Source organism: Haliotis asinina, chromosome 12 (assembly GCF_037392515.1).
Source record: "Haliotis asinina isolate JCU_RB_2024 chromosome 12, JCU_Hal_asi_v2, whole genome shotgun sequence".
Taxonomy (NCBI): domain Eukaryota; kingdom Metazoa; phylum Mollusca; class Gastropoda; order Lepetellida; family Haliotidae; genus Haliotis; species Haliotis asinina.
In genome coordinates this window covers 21,891,058-21,911,348 of record NC_090291.1, presented here as the reverse complement: position 1 = coordinate 21,911,348, position 20,291 = coordinate 21,891,058, and the positions used below count along the sequence as shown (strand labels likewise).

The following is a 20,291-nucleotide window of genomic DNA, read 5'->3' as shown; positions in this document are numbered from 1 at the left end:
TTCCAGGGACGTCTACAAACAACTAGGTCCGATGTAAAATTGAATATATATTTTCGCTGAAAAGGACATATATGGTCTCTGATTGCAATCAGAGTCAATCCCCGGACTCACTTTTCAACGCCAGGGGTCTTTTTTTTCAACAATACTCTTTATGAAAATGACCCTTGCTGTTTCTACACTGTAAACGTACCATAAATATTGATAAGTCAACTAAAGACGTAAATGTGTCATTATTCAACGAGGGTATATTTTCAATGAGGTCGTATTTGTCAACAAGTGTGGATATATCATCTTTGGTGCGAAATAGGTGAGTGACAACATATTTCATTCTTGAGATATGATACATCTTGAACTAATGAACGAAGCCAGTTATTACCGCCGATCGATCCAATTTTAACACATATTTGGTAAATAGCGTGCACACTGATTGAGTAGACGTACTTTTTTATGAAATTGACATGGTTATCAAAAATGAAATACTACTGACACTGAGCGAATTAAAATGTGATTGACTGTTTGTATACACAGGTTAGTAGCATTTGACAGTTGAGCATGACGACACGTTCATGTTGTAAATTTATCATCTCCATTTTCAGTTGCATGGGCTGACCAAATGAACAGAAGATAGAGAAAATGCCAGGCTACTTATGTTTTGCAGAATGACACAGATTGGTGTCTGTGTTATATCAGATTTGCATGATTAACATGCAACTTGACCTGTATGCTGTCGTTAGGATTTCTTTGAGGCATTTATACCTGCTATGCTTTGATAATTTGTGATAGAGTTGAAAGAACAAGACTAGGTACTCTTTCAAGGAATAACAGTATTTCTTCGTATGTTGTACATCAAACTATGCCAAAGTGGATACATAAGCCCCTAGGATCATTGCAGCTGAAACTGTATTTGCTGGAAAGTATTTTCTTAAGTATTTATGGTCACGTCCAAAACAGACCTCAATCCTGACCTCTAAATATCAGATATGGTGTCAGTCCATCATGTATGGGATATTGTAAATGATATAGCTTAGCTGAGATTTGTTTGTCACTGGGGTTTGTTTGTCAAATTTAGTTTTCAACCCAGTGATATATATATTATGGATTATGTTGTTGGAGAAAAACTATTTATTCAATTTTTAGTGGTACTATGTTGTCTGTAGAAAGTTTATGTGGTTGCTCCTGTCTTAAGAAAGGAGCAAGAAGTCCTTATGTACTACGTTGTTGTTACTTATTTTGAAAACTTTTGTTAACATCAAACTTGCCTTGTATACAGTTATTGTCTTTTTCTAGTCATTACTACATTACTACGTGTCATGTGTTTATGATGATGTTGAAACAGCTGAGCTGGGTACTACTCTATCAGTTACAAATTTCGCAGTTGTGTGTGTTAGATATATAACTTTTGTTGCACAAAATACAGACTTGGTGCCAATAAACAAGTACAATGCATACCAATATTTTTCAGAAGTGTATAAATATTTTTAAAAATTACCTAAGCAAGTATATGGTTGGAAAGAAATGAGGTAACTTTTTGATGGAACGGGTGTTTGAATGCTAATAATTTTTTAAATATTTTTTGTTGTTGAAATTTTGATATATTATCCCTTGCCCTAGCTCCACGTAATAATTTACAGGTAGAACACTAGATATTCTTCTAAATACATTTACATATGTTGGTATCATATGACCTTCAAATTTTAAGGTCGAATATATATTTTTTATAAAAGCTGTAAAATATTATTTTTTTTAAAAAATTCTAACGTCACCCTTTTGGGATAGAAAGGCCTTTTGTACCCTGACAGTGAATATGTATGCTTATTTTGATGATGTTTTACTCACCTTTAGACATTAATCATGACAACTTTGTATAAAAACGGCAAAAAAGTTTTAAAATTATTGATATGGGGCTTCTCTTACAAGGCAGGACTTCCATACTGTATGTTGTAAATATGTGACTGCCATCACCGAAATGGATAGTCAGGATACCATTTACAGAACTAGAATGCTAAAACATATTTTTTGAAAGTGCCGAAATGTTCTTAAAATGTTCCCAACCCAAAAAATGGCTGAAAAAAAATTCCTTTTTTTCTCAGGGTGGGTGTCTTTATATCAAAGAACGTTTTAATAAAAACTTTTAACATGAAAATCAAAGTGTTTTGTTATTATTGAAACTTCATTCTAGTAACACACCAAATTTTGTTGAAAAATTCCCATAAATAAAAATGACTGGTTATGCCTATTTGTAGAACGGGGCCGTGACAGTACTTACCTAATGAACTGCTTTGTGTCACTGTACTCGGTTGTATGTGATTATGTATGTATACTTGAAGTGAAATGTTCACACACATGCTCCCACGCACGACACACACACCTAGGTATGTGATAACTGCCTATTTGTCACTGTCACTCAAGTTCAGCTGTCAGGCAACCGCACGTACAGTGGTGGGGGTTTCCTGTCATCTATTTATAGTATCATTTATGCGGAATTGTTGCTTTTCGATGAACAGTTTCAAAGAAACTTCATCTGGGCGTAATTCACGACACAGTCCCATCCGTGGAGACAGCAGAAGTGATTAGGTATACGTCTGCATTTTCTCACAGACAGAGTAGTCCATTTTCACGAGTTTTGGGTAAGTGTTTCACTAGTCCAGCATATAACTAGACGACTTCACACTATACCAAGGTGTGCTCGATGTAGGCCTTGGCTGGAATACGAGTTTATTCATATGAACTAGTGTTTCACATGACAGGGTAACAACTGGAACTCACCACTCTTTCTCTCTCTCTCTCTCTCTCTCTCTCTCTCTCTCTCTCTCTCTCTCTCTCGTGTGTGTGTCTGTCTGTCTGTCTGTCTGTCTGTCAGTGTGTGTGTCAGTGTGTGTGTGAGAGAGAACTGTAGTCCTTCCTAAGGGTTCATTACAACCATACTTTAGAGTATACGAAGCCCATGTTGTTCTTAGCATGTACCCCGTTTCCTTTTAAAGTCCATTTTATAGAAACATGTCTACAGTGTATGTAATAAGCCCAAACCCCAGTCAGACATCAGGGTGGCATGGTTTCAAAATGTTACCAGCCCAAAATGGACTTAACCTGACCAGACAATCCAAAGAAAATAACTTGTTAAACTACAGTAAATAACTGAATGAACCTGAAGCATGTACTTACTGTCTTACAGTCTACTTACGTCAGTCATTTTCAGAGAAATTTGAATCCGAGCTCTTGTCCACAACTCCAGCAGTCTGAGATTCATCTTTTTAAAGATATGGTGAAATTACTCAGATGTATGGAATATGTTAGATGTAAATTTAGACTGTCCATCAGAAATCTCACCTTATCGGGTCAGTCAGATGGTCCTTATTTCATACACTGATGGCTTCTAAATAATTAGTTGTGATTGTTCGTTCGTACTGTTTTCCCTGTCAACAATAACACAGCATATCTGTACTTCTGTGTCACCCTCTAATTTACCCATGCAAGGAGCTCAACAGACTGATTGGCCAAGCTAACACCTACTAGATTATGTTTGACTACATGCTTTTTCACCCTAAATATCTATCAGCACAACACAGAACTCCTCAGGTCTGTGAAGAGACAATTTGGGATACAATATGAAGCTGGTTATGTTTGTGTTATCTCTTTGAGTAAACTAAATCATGATTAATATAAGACAAAAGTAGGTTATTACAGGATAATTAGATGCTTACATTAAGATCACTAAATGTTCTATCCATTCTAGCGAATAAATGGTTGTATGCAGGTATTGTTTTATTTCTAGAATGTTTACTAAGCTTTTGTAAACAGTTTGTGTAATATGATTACACGATGCCATTTAGAAAGTGGTCAGATGCAACATATGTCATATTTGGGATTTCACTTTCTTAGTAAAGTACAAATTCTAGTACTTTTTCGGTTGAGTCCCATCCGGGATTCGAACCCGCACCCTCAGAGTCAGGCACCTAATCGCCAGCACACAAAGTCAGCCGCCTAGCCCGCTCAGCCACCATTTAATGGCATCGTGTAATCATAGCTTTCGGCCATGGGAGCCGTGCCAATTTACACTCATCAGAGGGGTACACAAAGTACGCAGTCTAGACTACCAGTTGTCCGACTTTCATTTTTGTGGAAGTCGCGGTGGCTGAGCGGGCTAGGCGGCTGACTTTGTGTGCTGGCGATTAGGTGCCTGACTCTGAGGGTGCAGGTTCGAATCCCGGATGGGACTCAACCGAAAAAGTACTAGAATTTGTACTTTACTAAGAAAGTGAAATCCCAAATATGACATATGTTGCATCTGACCACTTTCTAAATGGCATCGTGTAATCATAGCTTTCGGCCATGGGAGCCGTGCCAATTTACACTCATCAGAGGGGTACACAAAGTACGCAGTCTAGACTACCAGTCGTCCGACTTTCATTTTTGTGGAAGTCGCGGTGGCTGAGCGGGCTAGGCGGCTGACTTTGTGTGCTGGCGATTAGGTGCCTGACTCTGAGGGTGCGGGTTCGAATCCCGGATGGGACTCAACCGAAAAAGTACTAGAATTTGTACTTTACTAAGAAAGTGAAATCCCAAATATGACATATGTTGCATCTGACCACTTTCTAAATGGCATCGTGTAATCATAGCTTTCGGCCATGGGAGCCGTGCCAATTTACACTCATCAGAGGGGTACACAAAGTACGCAGTCTAGACTACCAGTTGTCCGACTTTCATTTTTGTGGAAGTCGCGGTGGCTGAGCGGGCTAGGCGGCTGACTTTGTGTGCTGGCGATTAGGTGCCTGACTCTGAGGGTGCAGGTTCGAATCCCGGATGGGACTCAACCGAAAAAGTACTAGAATTTGTACTTTACTAAGAAAGTGAAATCCCAAATATGACATATGTTGCATCTGACCACTTTCTAAATGGCATCGTGTAATCATAGCTTTCGGCCATGGGAGCCGTGCCAATTTACACTCATCAGAGGGGTACACAAAGTACGCAGTCTAGACTACCAGTCGTCCGACTTTCATTTTTGTGGAAGTCGCGGTGGCTGAGCGGGCTAGGCGGCTGACTTTGTGTGCTGGCGATTAGGTGCCTGACTCTGAGGGTGCGGGTTCGAATCCCGGATGGGACTCAACCGAAAAAGTACTAGAATTTGTACTTTACTAAGAATGTGAAATCCCAAATATGACATATGTTGCATCTGACCACTTTCTAAATGGCATCGTGTAATCATAGCTTTCGGCCATGGGAGCCGTGCCAATTTACACTCATCAGAGGGGTACACAAAGTACGCAGTCTAGACTACCAGTCGTCCGACTTTCATTTTTGTGGAAGTCGCGGTGGCTGAGCGGGCTAGGCGGCTGACTTTGTGTGCTGGCGATTAGGTGCCTGACTCTGAGGGTGCGGGTTCGAATCCCGGATGGGACTCAACCGAAAAAGTACTAGAATTTGTACTTTACTAAGAAAGTGAAATCCCAAATATGACATAAGTTTGTGTAATATACAAAGTTACAAATAAAGCATGAAAACCTTTGTGAAGGTATATACATACTGAATCATATTTAGTCTACATGATCTATAGTATGTGAAGCATGCATCAGGTCCAGGAATATAGTGCTCAGTAGTTGTGGCAGATGGGATCATGCCCTTGTATTACTTACAGGATGAGCAATATTTTCTTTACATTTGAGCAAGACCTGGGTTATATATCCTTGTTCAGCGGCATGTGTTTGCCTCATGGAAAGATTCTCTGCCCACCCTATCCCAGGTTGACAATCACTATTCAGCAGGTGTTTGTGGACATTCTACTGGGCTGACAATCACTATTCAGCAGGTGTTTGTGGACATTCTACTGGGCTGACAATCACTATTCAGCAGGTGTTTGTGGACATTCTACTGGGCTGACAATCACTATTCAGCAGGTGTTTGTAGACATCCTACTGGGCTGACAATCACTATTCAGCAGGTGTTTGTGGACATTCTACTGGGCTGACAATCACTATTCAGCAGGTGTTTGTGGACATTCTACTGGGCTGACAATCACTATTCAGCAGGTGTTTGTGGACATTCTACTGGGCTGACAATCACTATTCAGCAGGTGTTTGTGGACATTCTACTGGGCTGACAATCACTATTCAGCAGGTGTTTGTAGACATTGTACTGGGCTGACAATCACTATTCAGCAGGTGTTTGTGGACATTCTACTGGGCTGACAATCACTATTCAGCAGGTGTTTGTGGACATTCTACTGGGCTGACAATCACTATTCAGCAGGTGTTTGTGGACATGCTACTGGGCTGACAATCACTATTCAGCAGGTGTTTGTGGACATTCTACTGGGCTGACAATCACTATTCAGCAGGTGTTTGTAGACATTGTACAGAGCTGACAATCACTATTTAGTAGGTGTTTGTAGACATTCTACCTGGCTGACAGTCACTATTTAGTAGTTATTGGTAGACATTGTACTGAACTGAGAATCACCACACTGCTGTAAATATTTATGCATTCAGTGTATTTATTTTGAGATTACCACTCGGATATTAAAGGGGCACTGATGCGGAACGAATGTTTATCACCAACGGTCTAATTACGAAACCAAGCCGCAAATTGGTCAGCACCCGCTTCCTCAACTGTGACGGGGACTTGGCTCCTGTCCACATTAGCAGAATTTCTTCACCCTAAAAAGTGAGAAAGCCAGATGCCCATCACATGCCATTATTTAAAAATATCCATGGCATTCCTTATCTGATTGTAGCAAAATATCCCAGCAGTTTAAGTTTTTTTTCTGATGCCTTGATGGTATAGTGACTGATCCAATTTGATCCTATTTATGTATTTTTTACCTCAATATTGAATCACGTCATTTGAAAATATGATGTCTACATGCACGTAGCAAGCCATTTGTTTCATATAAGTCCAAAAGATTGCAAAGCTTTATATTGAGATAGTTTTGAGGGTTGGCCCAGCTGTCATAGCAAACATCATACATAAAGTTTGGTAGCTACCCTGGTTTATTGTCTATGATAATAAAAACACATAGTTGATTTATCTGTATTTGTATAACTAGTAACAATGACTTTGCCATTGGTAGAGAAATCTGAAAATTTTATACGTAAAAAAAACTGATTATACCCATTTACCCAAGTACACAGCAAATGCCTATATGTATTTCTTATGTAACAATGTTATTTCTTATGTATCCTCAAAACAGTTTCGGCCCATAAGTACATTCAGGCTGCATGTGACACAGAACTTACATCTTCCTTGCTGTAACTCGCGTTTGATGGTATAAACCTACACATGTTATTTGTCATCCTTCACTTGATAGTCAGTTAATGAATTTATGGCAGGTATAATTAGTGGTAACACCACTAACATTACTCGCCAACGGTTCCCATTTGCCACTTCTCCTGTCTGGAGTAAATACTCAGCATTATAAATTAAGGTCTCTAGTGGCAAATGTATTGAATGTTATGTAATATGTGCATGTAAGTGATGCAAAAGGGTTTATCAGCTGAGTTACAAAAACAAACATCGATCAAAGGATTAACCAAGAACACACTGATTGATTAATTACTTCCACAGCGGATTTGTCCAAAAGGCAGTGTTTATGAGTGTTGATTTACTAATCTATACTGACTACACCCTGTCGTAAAGTATGAGTGTTAAAACAACATCCTTCCTACAAAGAATTAACCGCCAGTGTCTTGACTGATTGTTGCTCATTACTGGCTAACTAATGGTGGACATCATACAGTTAGTTGCCAGGTGTGCTGTCCTGGGTTACCCATGAGATTATGTATACACCAGTGTGAAAAATTCTCAAACGATGTGTCACTTTTGCGCATATTAGACTGTTGAAAGTCACAAGACATAGAGCAGGATTATTTACCAGCTGCAGATGAATGGAATATCATTCTTCTATGTGGATATTGATGGATACATTCCTGAACGAGTTAATAGCCTGACATTGTTGCTATAACTTTTGTCTGTCTAAAATTTAATATTTGCATTTTGATTTATTTCTTGTAGCATTAAGCAGAATCTGTATTGCAGAAAACATGCACTAGGTCGCACATAGGGTGTGTGTGAAACATGATTCATGTTGGCAATCTATTCATTGTGTAGATATTACAATCATGTTAGAAATTCACTATATGTATAAGCAGACCATGAGGGTTTTCTTATTAACTTTCAAAATACCACTGGTAGATGAGTCAACTTCAAGGTGTTTCATTTGTTTTCATATTAACGAAGTAAAATGACTTAATCTTTGTTGGTCAGTCTACACATAAACTATCAATTGCTCATATGGGTGGCACAGCAGAGATCATGAACGAGTCACGAATTCTGGGATATCATCCGGGGACTCATGGGAGAAAAACAATAACAAAAGAAACAACCAGTCCACGGATATTGCTCTGCATCAGTGCCCCTTTAAGTATCTGTCCAAATGTGTTTGAGCGTACATAGATTCATGTACATACATGCAATCTGCCAATGTATACAAGCTCATACAATTCACTGATATTCATATATGACACTTACAGACTGAAGGACATGACACATACGTATTGTACTGCTATGTTGAATTAAATCACAGGTTAAAGATTTGTGGCAAACCTCTTCAAAGCAATTTCCAAATGCACATACACATAATCTTGATGAAGGTTGCAAAACTACCAATCTAATACTCAGATATCCTGGTTCCAGTAGACTGTCATGTAACTCTTGTTTTTAAAGGTCAGATCCAAGAACATGGCAGAAAAAAAAATTCTGGACATCTTCAAGCTAGAAACATTTCAAGATGGTGGTGAGTGCAACAGTTAATATCATCTCGCAAACATTTTAGTTTATGTTTATGGAGTGCTGTCCAAGGCTTTGATCCCTGTGAAGATCCACACTAGAACTGATCTTCAGTACACCATGCTTGTTGTAACAGGACTAAAAGAATCAAGGGGGTAGTCAAGCTCGCTAAGTCTGTAATGTTACATGTCATCTTACGCCAAAGTGACTTGTCACTTTAATTCTTGTAATTATATATGTGGTATCATCACACAGTGGTATCACTTTAATTCTTGTAATTATATATGTGGTATCATCACTTTAATTCTTGTAATTATATATGTGGTATCATCACTCTAATTCTTGTAATTATATATGTGGTATCATCACACAGTGGTATCACATTAATTCTTGTAATTATATATGTGGTATCATCACTTTAATTCTTGTAATTATATATGTGGTATCATCACTTTAATTCTTGTAATTATATATGTGGTATCATCACACAGTGGTATCACTTTAATTCTTGTGATTGGTTGTCAATATAGTACATTATCATAATGACTGAGTCAGTGATTTGGGATCAGTGCTGCTTTTAACAGTAGGCCAGTTAATCAGTGGTATTGATATCCCAAAATACAGCAAAAATTCTGTATGTCTAATAAGTGTTATAATGGATATCAGGTGATATTCTATATGATTGCATCTCCATCTGGTTGATTTTTCTTCACCTGAAACTCAAAGTTATAATTCCCAGGGGTTCTTCAGCTTGTGTATGGGGAGGCTGGTGAAGGCACATCACAAGAGAGGAATCTTCAAACTTGGCTGTCACTATTACCAAGTCATATCTCTGCTATGATCCAGCTAGCACTACGTCAGGAGCGACCATTCCTTCCACCAGATGTCACCCCTGAAATGATGGCAGAAACGAATGACACTCTGCCATGCATGAACCATATTGAGATTCTCTATGTAAGAAATTGGATTTCTTTTCAAAACGTTTCTGCAGTTCTTTTGTTATTCAAACATCCTTATGTCTATTTGGTGTGAAGAAAATATGTTATGTTATATTCTGTCACAGATTTTAAAACTGTCCTCTGTAACCAAGAGTTATATGATGATGAAAATGGATAATCCTGGTACATTATTAGTAAAAGGGTCTTACAGTCCCACCCACCCTTTCAGAACACAGTGTAATGAATTTATTACACTTAAGATTTATTTATTTAGCAGATCTTAAAAAAAAACAATATTCAACAGAAAATAGCGAAAACAATAATAAAGTTTATATTGTATGTTTAATCAAACAGTCAACAGTCACATAAGGAGAGATAACTCATAATGGCTTAGTTTGTGATAAAAATGAACGATTTTGACAAGTGAAATGCAGAAACATTTTATTATCTTAGGTTTTTATTGACACAAATACGAAATTACACCAATGATTTTATTAATCTGTTTATACTCATTGTATATGGCAAATCTAAACTTTGGAGGAGCTGTTTCATCAGCCAGTCTGTCTAAGGTCAAGACCATGTGCACAACCAATGTAGTATGTCAGATACTGCCCTGGACAGATTTGACAGGGCGTACAGTTCATGCTCCCTAGCTAATCCACCTACATGGTTTCGTCTGCTTTGCCTATTGACTAATCAGAATTCAGCATCTTTGTCATTCGAGTAAATAAAATCACATACATAAATTTGTCATGAACATTGTAACTACAGAATTCGTATTGAATGTTTTTTCAGAGATGCATAGCAAAAGCAGCAGAAATGGATGACTTAGTGACCATGGCAGCACTCATCTATGTGGTGGACAGAGCTGCATACAGGTTTGGGGCCTCCAGGGCCCTGCTGAAGGTGTTGAATATCCTCCTGGAAAGTGGGCCCCACACGCCAGTGGCGCCACAAGTCATCATCAGGAAGGCTCGGGTCATGAAAGATGATGGTGACCTTCATGGAGCTGTCCGGGTCCTGGATGCTGTCATCACAAGGGGTAAAGTGGATTCACTCATGTACATAATTCATGATTCATCTGACATAAGCATCCTACTGCTCTGATATTTTTTAGTGAGCATTTGTGATCTTTGAGGTGACCTTTCAGTGTTCCCTGTTGTTGTTTTCTAAAATCTGTAGATCTTTAAACATGTGTTAGTCTCATGTTTCCAAAGGGTATGTGGGACAATAAAGATGGACTAGAAAAGATGATGTATTTCTTTCTTATCTTCCAGAGAGTGTGGAACTACAAAGATGATGTATTTGTTTCTTGTCTTCCAGAGAGTGTGTGGGACTACAAAGATGATGTATTTCTTCCTTATCTTCCAGAGAGTGTGGAACTACAAAGACGATGTATTTGTTTCTTGTCTTCCAGAGAGTGTGTGGGACTACAAAGATGATGTATTTCTTTCTTATCTTCCAGAGAGTGTGGAACTACAAAGACGATGTATTTGTTTCTTGTCTTCCAGAGAGTGTGTGGGACTACAAAGATGATGTATTTGTTTCTTGTCTTCCAGATAGTGTGGAACTACAAAGACGATGTATTTGTTTCTTGTCTTCCAGAGAGTGTGTGGGACTACAAAGATGATGTATTTGTTTCTTGTCTTCCAGAGAGTGTGTGGGACTACAAAGATGATGTATTTGTTTCTTGTCTTCCAGAGAGTGTGGGACTACAAAGATGATGTATTTGTTTCTTGTCTTCCAGAGAGTGTGTGGGACTACAAAGATGATGTATTTGTTTCTTGTCTTCCAGAGAGTGTGGGACTACAAAGATGATGTATTTGTTTCTTGTCTTCCAGAGAGTGTGTGGAACTACAAAGACGATGTATTTGTTTCTTGTCTTCCAGAGAGTGTGTGGGACTACAAAGATGATGTATTTGTTTCTTGTCTTCCAGAGAGTGTGTGGGACTACAAAGATGATGTATTTGTTTCTTGTCTTCCAGAGAGTGTGGGACTACAAAGATGATGTATTTGTTTCTTGTCTTCCAGAGAGTGTGTGGGACTACAAAGATGATGTATTTGTTTCTTGTCTTCCAGAGAGTGTGGGACTACAAAGATGATGTATTTGTTTCTTGTCTTCCAGAGAGTGTGGGACTTCAAAGATGATGTATTTGTTTCTTGTCTTCCAGAGAGTGTGTGGGACTACAAAGATGATGTATTTGTTTCTTGTCTTCCAGATAGTGTGGGACTACAAAGATGATGTATTTGTTTCTTGTCTTCCAGAGAGTGTGTGGGACTACAAAGATGATGTATTTGTTTCTTGTCTTCCAGATAGTGTGGGACTACAAAGATGATGTATTTGTTTCTTGTCTTCCAGAGAGTGTGTGGGACTACAAAGATGATGTATTTGTTTCTTGTTTTCCAGAGAGTGTGTGGGACTACAAAGATGATGTATTTGTTTCTTGTCTTCCAGAGAGTGTGTGGGACTACAAAGATGATGTATTTGTTTCTTGTCTTCCAGAGAGTGTATGGGACTACAAAGATGATGACCAATACAACAATGTCAAGGCTGTGTGTGTCCAAATTAAGGGCCATATTCTTCATAATCTAGGTATGTTTGTACTTTACTCTTTGATCAATGGCCTCTGAAACTGTCTGATACATATCATGGCTCCCTTACAATGTCTGGAAGGTGCCCAGTAGTTTTTCTGGAGGGTATGGACTGCTAACTTTCACTGTAACACAAGTATAACTCTTGTAGTTGATGCAGTCTAATTTTTCCTTGCCCTGACTCATGCATATTTGCTTGTGTCCTTCTTCTATCCAAAGTTTGAAACTTGAATCCCTTGTAGTTCCCTTCTTCAAAAGAGGATGTAAAATCATATTCACAAACAAGTACCCTCCCTTTCCTCCATATTTTGGTGCCATTATTGGTCACATGAACAGCCATATTTGTCACTCTCTCCTCCTTCACCCATCAGGAAGGTTGTGTAGGCGAGTTAGGTTCCCTATACAGCACATTTCCCTTGTTTTTTTTTTGTCTTAAATCCTGAATTTGCTGAATATAGTTTTTGGTCTATGTGTAATTGTATGATGTAAAAATCTTTTTGTGTATAAATTATGTAATTTATTTGTGGTTGCAACTTGTATTGATGGTTCATACTTTGTTATCCCCTGGCATGTAATGCTGGGGGATGTAGTCGAAGCATCGTCTGTCTGACCATCTGTCCGTCCGTAATCATTTGGTTTCCGGAGCATAACTCAGAAACCGTTCAATATTTTTAGACCAAACTTGTCAGATATAGTAAAGTAGTATAGGGAATAGGGGTTTTGGCTCACTTTCACAAAAAGTCTCTACAATGCCTTATTTACTAAATAAGGCGTTGGTGGGGCCCTTAACTCTTGCTATTATTACCCCTACTACAAAAAGGTTGGGTGTCTATGAAACAGTTTACCGTGTATTGGTTGGAGGTAACACTGTGCCGTACGGTACGATCAATACACGTTTATATCGATGAAACAGTTTAATGTGAACCGCCTACGATCACTTTGGTATTCGTAATAAAGGCTTGCTGGGCTTTTTGTATCCCCTGTTCTATGTACTTTTTTTTCTCGTCCTCGCTGATAGCAGACTTACGAGACTTGGATCGAATATCTTGTTTCATTCCGTTATATTTTTTGAGTTCAGAGAGGATTGAACTAAACTCCTCTTCTGAGATCTTACTATCAGAGAGTGCCGTGGAAATACGCTCACTCACTGTGTTCAGCTTTGCTTCGGCCAGAACCCTGATCTCGTCGTGTTTCAATGCCTTACGATTAAGTCTGCGTGATACTAACTTAAGCGCCAATCCTGCTAACCCTGCCACCCCTGCCGTTATTTCAATACCTAGCACTATAGGTGCAGCCACGATGGTAGCCAACAATCCAACACCTGCCGCCCCTAGTCCCATGCTGGTTGCCATAAGGGTAGTGTCAGCCCCGTCCACGATATTGAAAGCTCTATTATATTTTTTACATAGTGCTTTCCGCGTGTCACGGTCTTGTTCTAGTTGACGTTTCACATCACATAACTGCCTCAAGCGGAACCCATCTACGGTTTCCAGTGTCTTCGCTACTTCCTCTACGACTGGGTACAGACCCATCCTATAATATATATTTTGAAAGATATTTTAATTGGGTTTCAGTTAATAGTCTATCAATGTATTTGAAGCCTATAAGGGATAGATCATAACTAATGATAATAGGTGAGAGGCTAATAGACTTTTCTGTTGTAATAAAAACCCCAGGGAGGTTTATTAAGCGTTTTATAGAACCCGTGGGGGTATTCCGTTGTAAAACAATACGGCAATATTGATCTAAGTGTTCGGTATACCAGTGTATTGCCAACCTGGGTAAAATTTGGCGTCCTTTCGAGGAGTTTTCCTGGTCAAAATACGTAAAGACGACTTCTATGATGATTGTGTAGGGGGAGAATATCTCAAGCTGCCTTTGGTGTAAATACATACTGCTAAATGTTAATTTACTTTCTATTCCAGAAATTAACCCAATTTTTTCTTCAACAAAATATATCGTGGCTGTTGCTTCATTCCCCGTAATGAAATCCCCAGGCCAGATACCGTTATTCCTAATCTTAGAGATAAACCTCCACCCTTCTTTTGTTGTGATATAAGGTGAGGCTATTGTTAAGTTGATCAGCCATTTAGGCTCTTTAAGATCTGATAACGACACCCGTCTGTACACGTTGTCTTTGAAGTGCAGGATGTATAATTCATCTTCCTCACCAGGCTGATCGAATCCCTCCGTATCTCCTAGGTCGTTAAGCGTAGTGTTGGGACGATGACTGGTCATTATTATACTATTATGATATAATTTCCAACTGGTTTTCTGATAATAATTCAGGGGTGAACTTCATACCCATGAAGTGTATGTTGTCAGGCAGGAAGATATTGGTTAGTGATATCTTGTTTTCCACGATCACGTTGACACCCTGCAGACTGGTGTTGGAGTCGGCACCCACCCGCACGTAAACGTTGCAAACTTGATACTGGTGTCGTTTCACCCACCCGAGTTTGATACCCTTCACGATCTCGATATTATTCCCCGATGGTTCCCCTAGGTAGACTTTGATGATCAGTGTTGAGTTTGCCGGTAGACTCTCTAGTATACTGACCACGCCTTCGAATTCAGACACCAACTGCAATTTCACGTTTTGTATGGCCGGTTTACTCGATAGCATGTGGGCTGCCATAGTGTTGAGTGGGCTGACGACTACGCTACGTCTCTGAGTTGGGACGTAAGCCACGAGCAGGGTTCCATTGTTCACGACTTTGTTTAGGTGGTTGTCTTTGTTATCAGTAAACGCGTAAGGGGAGACGAGTCTAATATTGAGAAACCAGTCGTCGTTATCGGGTAACAACACCCACTTGTCATCTTCGGTGAAGACGAGCATATATGGTTTGTTTCGGGCGACGGTAGTGGTCTCAACATCGTCTAAGTCGAACAGTTTACCACCGAACGATGGGTATATTATCCAATTATTATCACCGGTGTTGACAAGGGCGTACTTAGTGTTGACTGTTGCTCTTGTGGTATCTATCATATCACTTAGGGTTCCACCGGAGGGGATTTCAACGCGTTTGTAAATGTTGTTTTTCAGTTGCAAGGCATACGATTTACCATCTACTCCGGGAGCGTCGAAACCGCGTGTGTCTCCGAGGTCGGAGATCCCGATATTGAGGCATTTTTTCACTCCGGGCCCTTGTGCGCTGGTCATTTTACATGAAGCGTTAAGCTGAGGTATCCTATATTTACAGGATTATGATTTATATCTAACACCGATATTGTCAGCTCAGGTATGTTGCCCTGGGTTAATTTCTTATACTGCCGTGGTGAAAACGACTCGGTTCTACCGTCGTTGTATTTCTCAGTTTTCACCGGCACTGCTCTCAGTATAGTGGAAGGGTGACCTCCTTGAATGTTGTACGTTGTGCTCACCTGACCGAGATGAATGTACAGCTCTCGGTACGGTACTAGGTCGGGTAACTTCGTGCCTGTGACGGTTGTTGTTGGTTTTATCTCGTCAGGAGACATACCGAGTATCCTCGCTAATGGTCGGCCGAGCCTCAAGGGGTTTCTTCCGTTGTTGATTAACACCACTGTACCGTTTGAGTCGTTCATCTTGAGTTCGGCTCCCAGGGGTTTGAAGACCTCGTCGTTTAGAGAGCACACGCTGTAGTAGCCGTCAGTTATCTGACTGCGAGTTCCACTGACGAACAGCTTATTGTTGCTGATATTGATGTTAGTCCATTGCGGTAGGTAGGTGATATCGCAGAGTGCGACTTCGAGTTGACCTGACGTGTTATCGATCGCGTGCGTCAGCTGAACGGCCTCACCGCTCGTTATTCCTGGAAGTGTTATGTACATATTATAATATATGAATTATATATTATAATATGGATTTAGCACACTTGAAAATCGTGGTGAATGCAGATGGTACGGGGTTTAAAACAACCTTTATTAATATCTTTGAAAAGTATGTCGTGTCCGTTAATAACGCGCAGGCGGTGGTAAACTGGAATCAAAACCCAATGCAGTTTTGGCAGAACCAACTCAACTTTGCTGTGTGGTGTGCGACGACAGGGTCGGGTGTGACACCAGACTATGGTATAGACGAACTGAGTAAGGCGGTTATTTTGTTTCATATTTATTATCAAACGAGACGAATATTGAAGGAAATAAGTGCTCCTCTTCCCCAAGATAAAGCGTGGAGTATGACGAATAACCCCTATGATAGACGCGCTTATGAACGTGTTTGTGGGGAGTTTGAGATTCCAACGAATAAAGACTTTCGCCTTCCTGGTGTGAACCATGGTCTCGGTATAGTTCTCGTGTACTTCTACAGGTCCGGGACATATCAGGCCGGTTCTAAAGATGGTTCATACAACCCACACCGTCATACATTTACAGGCCCCACAACGAATGAACAGATCCATGTCAGCTGTATAAAGCAAACCAATCCTGATGCAGCCACAGCCTGGACTAAAATGATCTCAAAAACATCGAAAGAATTCACTCGTGCTGGTACAATACGCTTGAACGACTCGATTCGAACGTACGTGTGGGCGCTGTTAGGTGTGCAGTCGATGACGCGTTCCAACATCCTCGGTAAGGGAACTGCTTACGACGCTCAGACACAATTTGTTTCCAACGTTGAGGATGCTATCAATTCTCCAGTTGATCTCCCGAGGGCCATCGACCGTTACCAAAACGTGTTAGAATACGCCAGATCGAAAGTCAATTACGTGTTCGGCGTGGGGTTGTACATGGCTCCGAGTGATATGCAACTGAGAATAAAAAAAGTGGTGGGTTATAACAACAAAATAGTCATAGCCACGGCGGACCAAAAGTTGGGTATCAACCCCGATATTAACACCCCCTATATCCCACACATCCCACCACGTGAAAAGGGTATAGTGGCGCCACCCCCGGAGTCTAAAGTTCATGTGCCCCCCACACACCCCCATATACATGTGGGGGTACCCCCCTATCAGCAGCATATTGATAATAAAACAGCCTTAGTGGTTGGTGGGGTAACTTTGGGACTTATTTGGTTAAAGATTTCTTAGCCGCTACGTACACCAGACCAGCCACGGCGACGATGGCTGCCCACAGGTTTTGACTGAGCCACATGGCAGTTTTAGACAGAGCGCTCAACAACCACGAGACGATGCTACCCAGGATGCCGGGAAGGGCTTCGGCGGCTTTACCAGCCAGTTTAGCTAGGCCTTCCCCGAGTTTTTTTATCCAGTCTTTAACACCACCACCGCCGGGGGGTGTGGGGGTAACTCCCCCACCGGCAGGCCCCACAGGGGTTCCTCCCACCAGTGACACCACCAGGGTTGATATGATTAAACCCAATGCAGTCAGAATGCTGGCGATGGTGATCCCTTGCTCCCGGAACAATATCCGAATCCTGTCTGCTAACGTGGTGTCTCGGTAGAGGACTTGATTGATGGTTTCCCGTATACGGTTGACCTGGGATCGAAGCTTTTCTTTGAAGGAGGATGCTGTCTCCAGCCAGGTCTGCTTTTCATCTTCCAAATTACGTATTCGTTCCTCGATGGTGGCTTTCATAGACTCGTCCTCAGTTTCACCGAGTTTTTTCTTTTCATAGGCGATGTGGTCGTCTATCTCACTCATTTTGGCCGTGCTTTTCGCGAGATGTCCGCGAATGGTTTGCATCGTCAGATCCAACCCCCGCAGTTCCCGAACGGTAAATTCGAGCCCCGGGAAGGGTTTGTTCTCGTAGTCGGCCAACACTTTTTTAATATCATAAGTCATGTTTTGATCTGATATGGCGTCCCTGATACCTTCCAGACCTTGAACTAACTTCGGAGGATACTGCTTAGGTCGCGCGCCACCGTAATCTGTGAAGCCTAGTTCATCGCGGATAAAGTCATTCCCATGTTTACCGGCCAATGTTGATAAAGCAAGCGGTTCTCTAGTGCGTTTATTCATGAGATCGATCTCCGGGCGAGACTTCAAACGCAGCGTGCCATTGCTGAGGGTAAAATCGGAATAGTTCCTTCCCAACGGTTTGAGTTTGGATTTATTTTCAACTGCGTTGTAATAATCGTCGACGGCGCCCTTAAGCAGCTCGTCACTTTGCGAGAATGAGGTCTCCTGGTCATCATCGAATGCCTGGGCACTATCGCCCCGCATATCATCCATAGGTATGTCTTCATCCATTAGTATTAAAAATATATTTCATTTATGTAACAATGTACGGTAGAAAATTAGATCCTTTCAGAAGATTGAGAGAGCCATTAGGCGCCAGAGCCGTGCGACAGTCGGTGACCATCACCAACAATCCCAGCAAGATAGACCAGAATCAAACTCTGCTGGTTAGATTTCCAAACCTTGGTGAGAATGACCTCATTGTACCAGGCACTGTTCGACTGGCGTTCAATATCATGTTGACCTCCGACAACGATAAACGCGAGCTAGTGCGGAACGTGGGTCGAGCCATCATCAAGAAAACGACCGTCAAGATCAGCGGTAACGAGGTGCTGAGCATCGACGACAGCGACGTGTTTCACTGCTACAAGGATCTCTGGAAAAGCGAGGGAGAACGAGTCAATGATGTGTACCAGGGCATCAGCAAATCAACCCTGGCGCGCATAGGGTATGTCTTCACGCAAGACCAGCAAGACAAGCTATCGGACGGTGAAAAGGCCATCGCTCGAGCATACGGAAATCGATTCTGCGTGCCGCTCGACTTCGAGTTGCTCACGGGACACGCGCCGTTTTACCAGGCCGCGCTGGGTGACAGGCTCGAATACGAGCTCACGTTTAACGACTATAGCAAAGTAGTGCGTACGCCGAACGGTGATGAGGCCAGTTATGCCATAGACAACATCTCTCTGGAGTTCGACATGGTCACTAGCCCGGAGCTGGCCAGGCAGGTTCGAAGCCAGTACTCTGGGAAGATGGCTATCCTGTACGATCGCGTACTGAGACATAGATCAGTCGTGCGAGATAAGAGCGACACTGTGTGGAATATCAACCTGAACGTGCCGGCGCGATCGATGAAAGGTATCCTGGTCGTCCCCGTGGAGGATTACGATCCATTCCGGAGGGACAGCGAGAAGTTTTTCAACCCCGAGATTGAAAAGGTGGAAGTGACCATCGAGGGCGTGCCCAACCAGCTGTTCAGTCATGGTATGAGACCACACCAGCAGTGGGATGAGATAAAAAAGCTACCAGTGGGGGATTACATAACAAAGGACCTGGACCTCGGCTCCGTGCAGATCGGTGAATACCTGACCACCAAGTACGCCCTATGGTTGGACATGCGATCCACGGATGATGATAAACTGCACGGCAGCGGGCGCCGTATAGATAATGGCAGCGAAGGGATAACCATCCAGATTACTAAGAAGGCTCAAACCGCTGGTAAGTTGAAATTATATCTGTACGTTATTATGGACGCGCAACTTAATATAGACAATGGGAGATTCGTGCAAGCCATCTACTAGTGGGGGGTACCCCCCCACACCCCCCAACAATAAACTGCCCCACACCCCCCTGGGGTTACCCACTGACCCACACTGCGCTATCATATGCGGGCAGACTGGCTGTGGGAAGACCGTTTTCGTGTTGGATATGTTGGAGGGTTACTACAAGGATGTGTTCGATAACATCGTTATCATGTGCCCTACTCTGAGCATGAATAAAACGTACGCGCGACCTTGGGTGATGACGGACCCGGACGTACACAAAATCGACCCTGGGACACGCCTGCAGGACTGGTTGAAAGCTCTTCACGAGAAATTTAAAGGGGAACCGACGCTGTTCATACTGGACGACTGCAGCGCTAATCGCGAGATAACAAAAAAGAGAGACATGCTATCGTACCTGGCCTTCTCCGGCCGGCATGCAAATCACAGCGTCTGGGTGCTAACGCAGAAGTTCAATTCGGTGTTGAAAGACCTCAGGGAGCAGACGCGATGGGTGGCCTTATTTCACTGCAAGGACAGGGATTCGTTCGAGGAGTGTTTGAGAGAGAACGATGTGATGAGTAAATTAGAA

The 20,291-nt window shown here is 41.6% G+C and overlaps 1 protein-coding gene across 1 annotated transcript in view; it reads left to right on the top strand.

Annotated features, from left to right (window-relative positions):
* The first annotated feature begins 2,463 nt into the window (after positions 1–2,463).
* LOC137259017 (alpha-protein kinase 1-like) overlaps positions 2,464–20,291 on the top strand; it is a 37,233-nt gene continuing 19,405 nt past the window's right edge. The window contains exons 1-5 of the mRNA XM_067796720.1: positions 2,464–2,627; positions 8,719–8,788; positions 9,521–9,735; positions 10,515–10,761; positions 12,223–12,312. Of these exons, the coding sequence (XP_067652821.1) occupies positions 8,734–8,788; positions 9,521–9,735; positions 10,515–10,761; positions 12,223–12,312 (607 nt within the window). The 5' untranslated portion in view covers positions 2,464–2,627; positions 8,719–8,733. The remainder of the gene's footprint in view (positions 2,628–8,718; positions 8,789–9,520; positions 9,736–10,514; positions 10,762–12,222; positions 12,313–20,291) is intronic.